A 16,040-nucleotide genomic window follows, 5' to 3' on the forward strand; every position below is an offset into this window, starting at 1 on the left:
CCATCTTGTGGGGGGACTGATGCCCTGAGTACTGCATGTGGAAAAAAGTTGTGGGAGCTCTTCATACCAGAATAAAATATTGTAATAATTGATCTGATACTACATTGATAGATTAAGTACATGTGTAGTTTATAATATTCTTAATTATTTGATATTCATAAACAGGTTGGATTATTCTGTATTTGTCAGTAGGACCGTTTTGAAGTGCAGCAGATTTAGACTAAATATTTTTTACATTTACAATATTGACATGTAAGACATTGTAAATGTACACGTATGTAAACTATTACAGTACTTTGAACTGTTTTAGATCATATATGATGCGAAATTAATAATTATAAAGGCTACTTGATGTGGTTTTAGTGTGTGGGCATAACAAAAGAGAAACAATTTGCCTGACGTTTGACATGACAATAAGAGACTTGCTCTTGAATCCATTCTGTCTTTTCTTAGTTCTAAACAAACACGAGCATGAACACAAAAAGTCGCAACCATTGTTTTTTTTAATAGAAAGATCTTATTTTCTTTAAACCAGGACAACAGACATTTTTGGATATATTAAAAAAGAAAAAAACAGAACAAAAACCAAAACAAATGGAATTATATGGTTTAGATGGTATGGATTTAGTGGTCTCATATACAACACAATTTATTTTCGTAGCCAAAAGTGCAAATCTCCAAAACCACCTATCCCGCATAACTTCCAACAGACACTAGCCAATGTTTAAGGAAAAGGACTTTTCTGAAGAGGACAGGGTTTTTAGCATCCAAGCCTGGCAGACAGGAAATACTCTGCCTCCCCCATATGTGCAGCAGAGTTCTAAACTAGTATGGATGATTATTGTCATTTTTACAGTTAGAAATCATTCTACAATGATAATAACTATTTTCCCTCACACCTGCTATATGTCTGCATACTACTCTATTTTGCTGAAACTAATTTTGATTTGACAGAAAAAAAATCTATCAAGGCCAATCAATTAAATCGATTCTGTAAAAAACCTTAACTCCAAAAGGTGACAAAAATGGCATAATCATTTGGTTGTGTCTATTTTATACCAGATCCAGCAATTTACTTTAGCTACACAAGGGTCACTAGTGTAGGGCATAGACACCACATACATTAATGGACCAGGATCAATATGCGGCTACTACAGTATGTGTAAATGATGTGAGGGATACAAAATAAAACAGCTTTAAATCTGCATGTTTGACATTAAGTAGTACAGCACAGTTCGCCTTCTCAGAAAGCTTGTGTTATGGAAGTTTCTGTGCAATGCAACTCTCCCAATGAGATTATATGACTTGTTTTCCAAATATATTTGAGATTGTATGTGGCGATAGGGAGACCTTGCCTTTACCCTTCCACTCTGAGTATCTATCTATCTGAGACGGTGTGTGTGCCAGAAGTGTGTGTATGGCCTAGTGGGGCGGCAGCTCGAATGGACCTAAACCCAAATATTCAAGTTATTTTTTCATGTAGTTTTTGCATTTAAATAATCATCCATAATGAGAACAAAAATATAAACAAGAATAATAACAATAGTAATAACCAAAAAACAACAGGACACAATATTCTGGATGGCCTTTTGCAAAGTGCTTTGTTACAATAGCAGAAGCTGAGACAGACAGGCAGTTGGATGGCCAGGTCTGGAGAGGCCCAACTCACTGCCTGTCTGTCAGACTGGGGGTGGTAGAAGGGGGGACGGACAGATTGAAACACTCGGCTGTAAAACGCTGACTGTTCCTCTCCCTCCACCCCCTCCGTCTCCCCACGCCAAGACTCAGAAGTGGAAATTACAGTATGAAGTTATGGAATGTATCCTCTATTGGTTGGTGGCTTTAAACCACAAGTCTCCCTCCCCCTCCCTCTCCCTCCCTCCTAGCTTCCCCTGCTGAGGGCCTGTGATCTGTAATCAAAGGCCAGTCAGTAGAGAAGTGGACACCAAGGTCTGGAGAGAGAACCCCCCCCCCCCTGTGCTTCTTATACCCAGCTACTTTTATACATTTCAACCTGATTAACACACTTCTCAGCACTCTCCCTCCCACAGACAAGCTATTGAATCAACATTAACAATAGTAACGGGGGGGTGTCACAGTCACATGGCAATGGGGAACCAACCGTTTCCGCACTCCGTGTTTTGAAAACCATTTCTTTAAACATTGGTACAATTTGCCAATTGTACATGAAGGCAAAGAAAGAGATGTTAACTCTGAATCAAACCACAAACTGAACAGAAACAGGAACACAATGTATTTCAGTGTTGTGTTTCAACTTAGAAGCACAGAAAAACAGATCACCATTCCCCATCACCAGTTCGGTGACTACCCTATGTTATCCACCATTTTGCTACATCATATCATTCCCAGTGAAACACAACAAGATGGGGCAACCTGAACCATTGCACCGCAACCCTGATCTAGTCTCTCCCATGTCGTCGCTGCTGACCAATTTGGTCCAGTCCCGTCCCGTCCCGTCCCACCCCAATCCTGACCCTCCCATGTTGTGCAAACCATTGTAGCCCACTGACGTAGAGACTCCTAAACTGGCCAACCAACCAGCCAACAGCCTCTCTGGCCCCAGGGATGGCTGTGTAAGTGCCAGTGCCACGCTGTGCATTATGCCATACTACATATGTCATCCTCAGCTTGCTGTGCTTCACCAGTCTGGGCATTCAGGTGTGCAGCACCACTAACAAAACACACTCCTCCAACCACCACCCACTCCTGTCCCATGATTATTACAATTATCATTGTTATCAAATGTTTTGTGTCATTTTTAATGCTTTCAGACATTTTATTTTGTGTCATAGTGAATTAGGAACAAAACATCTGGTCGATTTGGATTAACCCCAACGATACGTCTTCTCTTTAAGGAGTTGTGAGACATCTTCTCAGTGTAACATGTGTTGGAGTAACGGTGGTCTGGGGCTGGGAGGTCTCAGCAGGAATGGGAGCATAGGGCCTGGGAGGAATTGGAGGAGAGAGCCTCACCACTACATCACCCAGTAGTATGTTTCTCTCACAGGGACACTTCTCACAATAACCAATTCATTCAAGTAAGTCATAGTAGTTTGGTCAATCACTACAGTGGGAGTTGGATTGAGAGTGTGGCTCACTAGAGATCAGATTCCAGACAGTTTAGAATATATTGCCTTTTGATTCTGTCCCCCACCTGCCAATCGTCCCAATGTTCAGTATGGAAAGGTTTACAGCCACACTCAACATCCACATTTTAAACTCTAACTATGTGGAAGTTTGAGTAAGGCGCTCTAAAATTAGAATGAGGGAGAGAAAGGTTCTTCCATTCCTTCTGTTTTAAGTCACGTTCTTGCCCATGACCCATGTCCACATGGGAGCTAGACGGAGGCCCAGCCTCAGACTTCTACTGGACCCATTAAACAAAGCTTAGTCCTCAGACAAGGCCAGAGAGTCCCAGGGACACTCACTCTAACTGAAGAACACCTGAATACATCTAGACCCTGAACACACTGCTCAGAGGGTTGTCATACTACCTCCCAGAGGCAGCTTCGCTGTTACAATAGTTTTGTCTCTTCTGTGTGTACCATCCTAAAACTTTCAAAGCACCTTCAGGTTTTGATGTATTCAAATCCCATACATCCAACATGTTGTGACGACTTATCAAAGTCTTTTTCTCTTTTGGTTTGGTTAAGTAATGTTGGTACACTTCTCAGAAGAACCTCTACATGATTAAGTCTGTTGGTTAGGGGAATGGATGGACTGTCTGTGTTGGACCGTTGAGTGTATAACACCCTGTGCTCACAGAAACTCAAGGGCCTTGCTGAGGTCTCACGCCCTCCTTCCTTTAGTAGGACAAGGACTTTAGTGCAAACTCTTGCTGTCTCAGCTAAAGCACTATTTCCAGTGCTATCAGGCTTTATATCCCCAACCAAAACACACCTTTAATCGAACTCATAAAATACCCTACCCTCCCTAAACCAAATCCTATACCCCGACCCACACACAAAACAGCCATAAAGTTGATTAGAAAAAAAGTGAAGCTGTAGGGACACCTTTTTAAGAAGATTTGAACATAAAGACATAAAAGAGAAGCTATTCCATCTACACCATTGATTTTAGAGTCCACGGAAATAAAGAAAATGTGAACTGATTCTACACAATTTCCTGCATACATATCGAGGGGGTGGGTTTTGTTGGTGTGTGGCTTGGTCAGAGGTGGTCTCATTCTGGATATGTTTAGAATTACTTTCATACCTTTATATCATATACAAGACATGAACAGCAATTTAGGGAGAACTCTATAAGAGTGTACTATGTACAATCAGGGTAACTTTGGCTTAACCAAGATTAAAGAAATAAAATAGGAATACAACTTGAAATCACAATATTAAGGCCCAAGAACATTACAAGTTTTGATGGCTACATATACTTGAGAGTGATAACTTAGAACCCCTAACAGATCACCTGACTACGGCTTCTTTCATCAGACCTATGCATATACATGACTATACCCTGAGCTCCTGGCTGTCAGGCTATACATATCAACCCCTCTCATCTACCACCTTGTCTTTTACTTGATCTGTGGATATCAATACTGACAGACTATTGATTTGCATTTTTCTAAGAGAAGGAGTCAACATCCCAGGGAAATAAGGATTTCAACAGAATACAAAGCAGTGAAAAGCCATGGAAAAGATGGTTGAGGGTGTGTGGAAGTTTCAAGTATACTCACACACACACACACACCGTTAGTTAGCCACTACTTGGAAAAGGGTCTATTTGTGTATGATTGAACTGCCGCGCAGTTGGTCTGAAAGTGTCTAACTGTGTTCTCTTCTCTGTGATAATATGTGGAGCTATGAGAGGGGAGCTGGTGAACAGATGGGTGGAGATAGAGTTTGTTTATCCAGGCTTGCCCTGAGACCCTCCAGCCATGCACACACACTCACACTCCGTCCTCCCCCCCACCCCCCCTCCCACTCTGCATTAAGACATGAATATAGACAACTCACTAGCGCTTGTTTTACCAAACCTAACTTCAAGTGCAATCAGTTACATGGGGTTATTTTGTCTTTTAGAAAAAATGTTTTTAAGGTCACAAAACATGTTTGTTTTTTGAACCCGCATGACTTCTCTTAAGAGACCCGAAACACGCAGACATCTTTCTTTTTTGGCAGCTTGTCGTCAAAAACTGAACAAAACCAGAGAACAAGCTTAACGGAACCACTTGCGATGGGGATATTAAGCTAATTCGCCTTAGTTTGTTTCAAAGTACCCGTTTCTTTGACAAAAGTGCCTTTCTCAGTAACAAAGTGCATTCAGAACCTGCTTCTTTCCCATTAAGGTGCAAAGGACTGATACTCAGGACACAGCATTGCAGCAATGGCAGGGGAATTCAATCTACAGTCACCGGTACGGCACACTCTCCTTTGCCCCAAAACCAGTGTACAAGTATGGTTAAAAACATAGAGTTGACTAGCCAAGCGACTCAAAACACAAAGACAAACGTGTTCAGATCTATATGAACCAGTGGCCGTTTCCAAACACACGTCATAAGTCTGTCGAGCAACACCCCGAGATCTCTGGTGGCTGCCCTCATGTTTTTTGCCCACTATAATGGCTGCCTGGCTTTTAGTGCACTGGCAGTTTGGAGAGCATGTTTCAACATGTCCACAACTGGAGGAGCTGCTGACACTCCCAGCCCAAGTCTAGTGAGTGAGCCAGAGAAAAGACCCTGGCTGCCACACACACCAACACCCAGCAGCAGTCCGGTCAGCCACCGACCAGACCTCCTCTACCCAGGGCTCTATAATACCCTGCACTCCACAGGCTGGTTTTGGGGCGTTGGAGAACTAAAGTGAGAGAGAGAAAACGTCTGATTTGAACCCGTTCTGCCTGGAAAAGTGGCTGTGCCGGGGAGATTATATTTTGGAATGCAACAGACATTGTGAAATCCCCCTCCCCTCGACCTGTCTCACCCTGCAGCTGTGTGCTTATTTGGCCTCCCAACTTGGACAGGTATTTAATGCTCTCTTCATCACACAGGTTGCCTCATGGTTTCGTGGTCCCTAGGGCAAAAAAGATTGGAATAAGCACTAATACACACCTTTTCTCAACAATCTCCTTTAAATATACCTCTCTCTGTTGGATATCTTTAGTAAAGCTGTGCAAACGTATATATCCCGGTCTATCCCTGCTTTTCGTCTTTCAACCTGCTGTTGGTTAGAGGGCAGATCCTGTCAGAACTACACAAAGTTAACCACATAGTATCTCTTCTACCTTCGGGCAGGAACTCTATATACATCTCAATCAAGTGTTAAGTTTAGGACCAATGGGTTTCTAAATTCAATATAATCTAACATTCATATAGTTTCTTTTCTCTTTTACCCACAAGCTTCACTCTGTGAGAAATCTGACGTCAAGCCGAAGGAAACCCCGATTGGTAAGCTAATATACCTCAGCATTAAATCATCACCACCTAATGTGTGTGTGTATATATATATATATATATATATACACACACATATACATACACACACGCATGTATACAAATGTAAAGTGTCAAGTACCCAAAGCAGTCACTCAAAAAGGGACAAACAACAATAAGACAAATCAAAAAGAAAACAGAAATGAAATGTCAGGGTTGTGAGGGCTAAGAGTCAATGACGTGGTCAAGCCGAACGGCACCATGGCCATGGTAGTGCTTCAGAAACACACCCCCTCCTCCCCTCGCGTTCCCTACCCCTGCAATGGAAGAGCCCCCCAAACGTGGATTCGACTCGACATTTAAAAAAGATGAACCATAGATTTTTAAAATATATTTTATCGAGTAAGTAACACTTAAATCAAACCCTTGTCTGATTCTTTCTGAAGCCTTTAGAAAAAAGGATGCTGCATCAGAGGTGTGGGTAAGTTAATCTTGCATATATTGCCATATTCTGACAATACTGTTTCTATGGTAACTGTACATTTTAGAACTGCAAAAGAATAGAAAAAGATTGGTTGCTTTCCATCTGAATATGAGAGATTACACTCAGTTCACCCCTGCTGCAGCCGGTAGGTGTGGGACACCTCATCGTTTGGCTCTGAATTCAAAACCTATTTTAACTGCATAGTTTGCTCAGGGTTTTCTGTTGTTTTGTTATGCATATAAAGCATTTTTGCCAAATGTATAAAAACCCAGATCAGACAGAAATGACCCAGAAAGGAGACATCATGGGTGTGTGATTTGAAGCGTTCCTTGCTCTTTAACAGAACACTGACTCATGTTTGTCTGTTGTGTCTACTGTTTCCTAAAGCAAAGGGATAAAATAAACTGAAAATATTAGATTTGTGACACCCTGATTTGGTTTATAGAGAAATAGTTAGTTGTGTTTTTTTTTGTTTTTTTGCCTTAGCATGTTTTTTTTCTCCTCTTGTTTCGGCAGCGGCCCCTCCAGGGGCCAAGTATGACTATGGTGTCCAGCGTCCCTCCCTGTCTCCCTGCCTCAGTGCCCCGGCTCCTCTGGCCTCTCCTGGGGCTGGGGACTGTGTGCATGGACCCTGGAGGCCCCCTCTGCCGAGGCTGCCTCCATGCGCCGTCTCTCCCTGCCACTGCGAGGGCCGGGGCCCACCAGCCCCATGGAGGCCTCCAGGAGCCCGGGGTCCCGTACCCGAGGCTTTCGGCCCCGGCGGGACGGGATACCATTGCAGCCGTCCTTCTTGAGGTGGCGGTGCAGGTGGTCTGAACGCACAAAAGTCTTAAAGCAGCTGGAGCACTGGTAGGGCCGCAGGCCTGTGTGCACGCGCATGTGGTTCTTCAGGTCGTAGTTGTGGGCGAACGCTGCACCACACTGCGTACACAGGTAAGGCTTCTCTCCCGTATGCTTACGCATGTGAACCTTGAGCTTGTCCTGCCTGCGGAGGAAGAACACAGAGGCTCAGTCCAAGACAACAGAGAATTGATTAGTACAGTAGGAACTCTGATAGCAACAAAGGTAGTTAAAGTACTAAGCAAACTACTACTATTAACCAAACAGTAAGAATCACAATCTTATACACATTTTCATAGCCATTTCTGTCTATTATAGTTCAGAAAAGCAACAATTTCAACCGTGTCTGTGTTGACATTGATAAAAAGTATAAAATGTTCCAAAACTTAGCTATTTATCTTTGCAATATATGACACAGTACACATTGTTATATTGAGGAACATGTGATCTTAAAGTAAGGTGTTTGCCTTGGACAGGGTTCCCCAACTGGCGGCCTGCGGTGATTTCATTTATTTATTTCGGAGTCATTTTTTTTAAAACTTTGTATATTGTTGGACATAAAAGTCTGTAAAAACACCAGCAAATCAGCTCCAAGTGATTTTCATTTTTGGAAATCTGTTCCAAAGTATTCCAAAGAGAATCTATGTGATCGTTACAAATGTAAGCAAGGTTTGAAATTATTATGTTTTAGTCAAATATTATATCTGTTTGGGCTTCTTGCGGTCAATTTGCAGTCTACAAATGACTTGCCATTACGTTCCGGGCCCCTGACCCTCCGCTCAATAACAAATTGTCCCGCGGCTGAATCTAGTTGATGATCCCTGGCCTTGGGTGAACGTGCCTATGGAGGCAGTTTGTCTCCCTGTGTATCTCCTTCACCATATGCACCACTCTCAGGTATTTATTTTAAACGTTTTACTGCACTAGGGATATTATCGCTTGGATAACCTTTTTTACTATTATAGATTGGGCTCCCGAGGGGCACAGCGGTCTAAGGCACTGCATTTCAGTGCTAGAGGTGTCACTACAGACCCTGGTTCGATCTCAGGCTGTATCACAACCGGCCGTGATCGCGAGTCCCATAGGGGAGGGTTTGGCCGGGGTAGGCCGTCATTGTAAAATAAGAATTTGTTCTTAACGGAATTTCCTAGTTAAATAAAGATTAAATAAAAGGTGTAATTATTGTTTCTTTTTCATTCTTTATGCAGAGTGCACTGCACAGAACACCGGAATAATTATCACTGTGAAATATGACTGAATTAATGTAATGTTTGTCTGTGTCAATTAACCCCCTAAGGGGCGGGTTGCCAAATGGCGAGATTGACACAGATTTTTGTATTTATTCATTAAGTCATTCATTCATTCCAGGTTGTTTACTCTGCCATGGCAGCCAGGTCACCTGAGGATAGACAATAAACTTCACATCTTTATCTACACCATTTCTCAAAGCACACGCAGAGACCCGGCCCAGAGCTCAACGTTCAGTGTGGCTAGGTTCAGGGGAGATCTATTTCTGGAGCAGATACCTTCACACACTAATACCTGGAAAGGGGAAATCCAATAAATAAAAAATGCTGGTGAACGAAGCACGTATAGGCAGATGCACTCACTGACCTAAAACTACACACAGACCACCCACCCACCCCACCTCTACACACACAGTGACACAAAGTAGCACAATGACAGAGGTGAATTATTTAAAGGGCAGGAGGAGTGATTTATTAGTGCGAGAACAGCACACTCTTAACCCTGGTCAAACAGGATTAAGATTACAATACCACCTTCCCTTCTCAGTGCACTGCCGACCGGCTGAATTTAGACGGCACATTTAGATCAGGCCCGCCCACCCGCCCGCCTGCGCAAAGGGTCCTGGGTATATCCAGTGTGCATCTATTTCCAACGCAAGTCCCTTGATTCATTAATTAAGGGGATGGTTTCAAGGAAGAGATGGTGCTCTTAAATACGGGAAAACCTTCAACTACCCCCAACCCCTCCCATCTATCTCTGAAGACCGTCCAGTTTGATTTCTATTTGCCATATATTTTTAACTTTGCTGTTTCACAAAAGGATGGGAATAAAAAAATAAAGAAAATAACTATTGAAAAAAAGATTATATAGTATGTATAAACTGGAAGTAGAAGCCTAAGTGTTGTTGTCAATTAGTTAACTCAAATTAGGGCAGGGGTGAAAGGGTTTGGAGGAAAATAATAGAGGAACATATATATATAAAAAAAAATGTATATACAGTTGAGGTCAGAAGTTTACATACACTTAGGTTGGAGTTATTAAAACTCATTTTTCAACCACTCCACAAATTTCTTGTTAACAAACTATAGTTTTGGCAAGTCGGTTAGGACATCTACTTTGTGCATGACACAAGTAATTTCTCCAACAATTGTTTACAGATTATTTCACATATAATTCACTGTATCACAATTCCAGTGGGTCAGAGGTTAACATACACTAAGCTGACTGTGCCTTTAAACAGCTTGGAAAATTCCAGAAAATGATGTCATGGCTTCAGAAGCTTCTGAATTTACATCATTTGAGTAAATTGGAGGTGTACCTGTGGATGTATTTCAAGGCCTACCTTCAAACTCAGTGCCTCTTTGCTTGACATCGTGGGAAAATCAAAACAAATCAGATCTCTGAAAAAAGAATTGGAGACCTCCACAAGTCTGGTTCATCCTTGGGAGCAATTTCCAAACGCCTGAAGGTACCACGTTCATCTGTACAAACAATAGTACGCAAGTATAAACACCATGGGACCACGGAGCCGTCATACCGCTCAGGAAGGAGAGACCTTCTGTCTCCTAGAGATGAACGTACTTTGGTGCGAAAAGTGCAAATCAATCCCAGAACAACAGCAAAGGACCTTGTGAAGATGCTGGAGGAAACACAGTATCCACAGTAAAATGAGTCCTATATCGACATAATCTGAAAGGCCGCTCAGCAAGGAAGAAGCCACTGCTCCAAAACCGCCATAAAAAAGCCAGACTATGGTTTGCAACTGCACATGAGGACAAAGATCGTACTTTTTGGAGAAATGTCCTCTGGTCTGATGGAGAAAAACAAATTGAACTGTTTGGCCATAATGACCATTGTTATGTTTGGAGGGAAAAAGGGGGACGCTTGCAAGGCAAAAAACACCATCCCAACCGTGAAGCACGGGGGTGGCAGCATCATGTTGTGGGGGTGCTTTGCTGCAGGAGGGACTGGTGCACTTCACAAAATAGATGGCATCATGAGGAAAGAAAATTATGAGGATATATTGAAGCAACAATTCAAGACATCAGTCAGGAAGTTAAAGCTTGGTCGCAAATGGGTCTTCCAAATGTACAATGATACCAAGCATACTTCCAAAGTTGTGGCAAAATGAATTAAGGAAAACAAAGTCAAGGTATTGGAGTGGCCATCACAAATCCCTGACCTCAATCCTACAGAAAATGTGTGGGCAGAACTGAAAAAGCATGTGCGAGCAAGGAGGCCTACAAACCTGACTCAGTTACACCAGCTCTGTCAGGAGGAATGGGCCAAAATTCACCCAACTTATTGTGGGAAGCTTGTGGAAGGCTACCCAAAACGTTTGACCCAAGTTAAACAATTTAAAGGCAACGCTACCAAATACTAATTGAGTCTATGTAAACTTCTGACCCACTGGGAATGTGATGAAAGAAATAAAAGCTGAAATAAATCATTCTATCTACTATTATTCTGACATTTCACATTCTTAAAATAAAGTGGTAATCCTAACTGACCTAAGACAGGCAATTTTTTACTAGGATTGAATGTCAGGAATTGTGAAAAACTGAGTTTAAATGTTTTTGGCTAAGGTGTATGTAAACTTCCAACTTCAACTGTACATACAGTACCAGTCAAAAGTTTGGACACACATACTCATTCCAGAGTTTTAATTATTTGTACTATTTTCTACATTGTACAATAATAGTGAATGAAAAACTATGAAATAACATATATGGAATCATATAGTAACCAAAAAAAGTGTTAAACAATTCAAAATATATTTTATATTTTAGGTTCTTCAAAGTAGCCACCCTTTGCCTTGATGAATGCTTTGCACACTCTTGGCATTCTTTCAACCAGCTTCACCTGGAATGCTTTTCCAACAGTCTTGAAGGAGTTCCCACATATGCTGAGCACTTGTTGGCTGCTTTTCCTTCACTCTGCGGTCCAACTCATCCCAAACCATCTCAATTGGGTTGAGGTCAGGTGATTGTGGAGGCCAAGTCATCTGATGCAGCACTCCATCACTCTCCTTCTTGGTCAAATAGCCCTTACATAGCCTGGAGGTGTGTTTTGGGTCATTGTCCTGTTGAAAAACAAATGATAGTCCCACTAAGCACGAACCAGATGGGATGGTGTATTGCTGCTGAATGCTGTGGTAGCCATGCTGGTTAAGTGTGCATTGAATTCTAAAAGAATCACAGACAGTGTTAACAGCAAAGCACCCCCACACATCCTCCTCCATGCTTCATGGTGGGAACCACACATGCGGAGATCATCCATTCACCTACTCTACGTCTCTTCAAGTCTCTTCTTGTTATTGGTGTCCTTTAGTAGTAGTTTCTTTGCAGCAATTTGACCATGAAGGCTTGATTCATGCAGTCTCCTCTGAACAGTTGATGTTGAGATGTGTCTGTTACTTGAACTCTGTGAAGCATTTATTTGGGCTGCAATTTCTGAGGCTAGTAACTCTCATGAACTTATCCTCTGCAGCAGAGGTAACTCTGGGACTTCCTTTCCTGTGGTGGTCCTCATGAGAGGCAGTTTCATCACAGCACTTGAGGGTTTTTGCGACTGCACTAAAATAAACTTTCAAAGTTCTTGAAATGTTCCGTATTGACTGACCGTGTCTTAAAGTAATTACGGACTGTCATCTGTCTTTGATTATTTGAGTTGTTCTTGCCATAATATTGACTTCGTCTTTTACCAAATAGGGCTATCTTCTGTATACCACCCCTGCCTTGTCACAACACAACTGATTGGCTCAAACGCAATAACAAGGAAAGAAATTCCACAAATTCACTTTTAACAAGGCACACCCTTTAATTGAAATGCATTCCAGGTGACTACCTCATGAAGCTGGTTGAGAGAATGCCAAGCATGTGCAAAGCTGTCATCAAGGCAAAGGGTGGTTACTTTGAAGAATCTCAAATAGAAAATATATTTTGATTTGTTTAACACTTTTTTGGTTACTACATGATTCCATATGTGTTATTTCATATGTTTGGTGTCTTCACTATTATTCTACAATGCAGAAAACAGTCAAAATAAATGAGTAGGTGTGTCAATTTGTGACTGGTACTGTATATATTTACAAAAAAATATATGGGGGACTGGAAATGATGCAGACGGTTACATTGATGGAAGCTACAATCCATTTGCAATATTAAAGCTGATCTACCCCCTAAAAAAATAGAATAATAATCATACGGGGAAACCAGTAACACAGCACTCTAGTCTAGTAGTCCACACTGGCCTGTAGCTAGCTGGGCTGTCTGAGCAGGGGCAGATTTCATTAACTGGCTAGGGACTGGGAGAGAGAGAAGGCCGGTCGGTTCTGCCGTGGGCAATAATCAACAAACCCAGAGATCAGTAAGTTCAAAATAAATTACAGCATTGGCACAGATAGGGCACCACTCTGCTTTTAACCCCACTGCCTGTATCAGAACATAACATTTTATAGCAGCCTCCTCCTAGAAAGCCTGTTATACCACCCCCTGTTAACATTCCAGGACTTTGCCATGAGTCCCGTCTCTATAAAACACATCTTTATGACACTCTGTCCCCATTCATTAGATGAAATATGAAACATGTTCATCTCTGATTAAAGTTTTCCAGAAAGGTCTTGGCAAAATGATCCATATTATTGCATGGGGCGGGGGAGGGACATCTAGGAGATCATTTGTTTCCTATGCTATCAACAATGTTTTTCACTTTGTTTTCAGGATAGTGAATTAATAAATTGACATATAGCAAACATTTGGCTAATGCAGCTATTGCTAAGCAGGAGTGTCCTTGGCTGTGGGACAACAGTGGTCTTGTTTTTCCTCCAGCCCTCTTCCTGACCATGAGTAGGTGTGACATGGGTGGTCAGTGCATTAATTGGGCCGTACCTGGTGAAGCGCACTTTGCAGATGGCGCACTCGTAGGGCTTCTCTCCCGTGTGCGTGCGGATGTGGCGGGGTAGCTTGCCTGCGCCCTGGATGACCTTGGAGCAGATGGGGCACTTCTGGAAGGCCTTGGAGCGCATCTTCCTCTCCCCTCCGCCCCCTCCTCTCTCTTCTCCTCCTCTTCCTCCCCTCTCTCCTCCCCCTCTATCTTGGCTGGAGCCTCCCCGTGTCGCCCAGAGGGGCAGCAGTCCCTGTGAGACGGCGGTGTCCTCATGCTGCGTGCTGTTAAAGTAATTCAAGTAAAACTCCACGTCTGGGTCCTCCCCCTCCCCCGGGTCCTCCCCGGCCGCGGCCCGCTCCTTCTGCCTCTCGATTGAGTCCATCATCTGCTGCAGGAGGGCGCTGGCCGAGCCTCTCTCCCCATCCCGCATGCCATCTTCCTCCTCTTCCTCCTCCGGCTCCAGTTTGGGCTCCGTGGGGAGGTAGAAGTGGCCGTTCTGGGCTGGGGCATAGAAAGAGGCCCCTGGCCCCCCTCCGTTCCCCCTGGTCCAGGTCAGCGTGTCCCTGCGGCTCTCAGAGTGCTCCACCTTTACTTCGTCCTCCTTGTCGTCCTCCTCATCATCTGGGTCCTGTGTGGGGGCCTGGGCAAGGTCCAGGGGAGAGCAGTACTCGCTGGGGCCCCCGGGGGCCCCGTTGCTGTGGGCCCCGTTGCCATGGTTAAAGTGCAGGTGTGTGGGCATGTCCCTGAGCTCTGGCGTGCTGCAGCTGCTGCTCCAGTGGGCCCCTCTCTGGAAGTATTCTAGATACTCCCGGGCCCGCAGTCGATTCCCCTGCTGCCCCCATCCTCCTCCACCCTTCCCTCCCTCCCCCTCCCCATCCTCTCCTCGCTCACTACCCGCCTATGAAAAAACAAAACAGGATTTCATAACTCTCATACACTCACAATCATACTCAGACACACACAAAACAGAAAGACACATGACCATGAATATGACCACGCTACTTCTATTCTACATTTTGAAGCATAGCATGTAACTGCAATATGCTTTGTCTGTATAATGCAGCTTGTGGTAGAGCACGCTGTCCTGAGACTCAGAGACTGGTGTTGGCCCAGCATGGGTAAGTGTTAAAAGTTGAGTGTTATTGTGACCCCGGGGTGTGGATGTGTGTTTGGCAGTGTGAGAGTGAGAGATTAATGAAGAGCATGATGTAAGCGTGCTGACTATGTGATGGCCAGAGACTGATGATGGAGTGTTTGTTTGGTAGAGTGACGTGATGACAGAGGTTGTGTGGTACGTGGTCTGTGGCGGCACAGTTGGATGGAAATCAAGAATGGCATTTACAATACAATAGTTATAACTCAAAACAAGAGAGGTTTGACTGATTTCCACATAGGCCATACTGAATACATGCATTTTAACTGTAAATCTCTTTGGATAAAATCATTTGCTAAGTGACTATATTTCGATGCAGATCTACCCGCAGGGAGACATACTAGTAAAGGCCATGTGATGGGATGTAATGATAGGACAGAGACTGTTGACAGAATGTTACGATAGTGTTGTCATGATGACCAGCCTACCGGCGGGGAGAGCACTTTGGTGTCCAGCAGGTGAGTGCAGACTTCCTGGACGGGCGGGATCTCCAGCAGGCGGGCGGCGGCCAGGATGTCTCCCACGGAGCTGTGACTGACCGTTAGCGTGGCTGTATAGGCAAAGTCCAGCAGGGCGCCCAGGGCCTCGGCTGCCACAAAGTCTATGGTGTAGACATTCTGCTGGCTGGCCTTCGGGCCCGAGGTGAACAACTTGTGGAAGTAGGAGCTGCAGGAGGCTAGGACTGAACGGTGGGCAGTGAACTCCCTCTCCTGGGTGATCAGGAGCACGTCGCACAGCAGGCCGCTGAGGCGCTGCTTGTTCAGACTGCCCAGGATGTCTGAGCTGTGCTCGGGGAAGGGGATGCCCACTGGGCCTTCCTCCGCCGCTTCCCCTCCCCCCCCACCCCTGAGCCGCCGCCCACCCCTCCCACCGGCTCCCGACGACATCTTCCACCAGCCTGCCGCCGAGCCGCCAATCACAGCCGCCGCCCGCGTGTCCGTCCTGCCGTCTGTCCGTCTGCCTGTCTGAGGGAGGAAGAGAAGGAGAGGATCAGTTCTCAGTCTTTAAGACACACATAT

At 44.1% G+C, this 16,040-nt stretch overlaps 1 protein-coding gene across 1 annotated transcript in view; it reads right to left on the reverse strand.

Moving 5' to 3' along the window:
- Positions 1-485: 485 nt before the first annotated feature.
- Positions 486-16,040, reverse strand: part of LOC115158251 (zinc finger and BTB domain-containing protein 7A) — a 30,093-nt gene continuing 14,538 nt past the window's right edge. The window contains exons 3-5 of the mRNA XM_029706978.1: positions 15,450-15,986; positions 13,871-14,766; positions 486-7,878 (exon numbers count right to left, since the gene is read on the reverse strand). Of these exons, the coding sequence (XP_029562838.1) occupies positions 7,470-7,878; positions 13,871-14,766; positions 15,450-15,986 (1,842 nt within the window). The 3' untranslated portion in view covers positions 486-7,469. The remainder of the gene's footprint in view (positions 7,879-13,870; positions 14,767-15,449; positions 15,987-16,040) is intronic.

The sequence above is a fragment of the Salmo trutta genome, chromosome 22, assembly GCF_901001165.1.
Source record: "Salmo trutta chromosome 22, fSalTru1.1, whole genome shotgun sequence".
NCBI classification, from domain to species: domain Eukaryota; kingdom Metazoa; phylum Chordata; class Actinopteri; order Salmoniformes; family Salmonidae; genus Salmo; species Salmo trutta.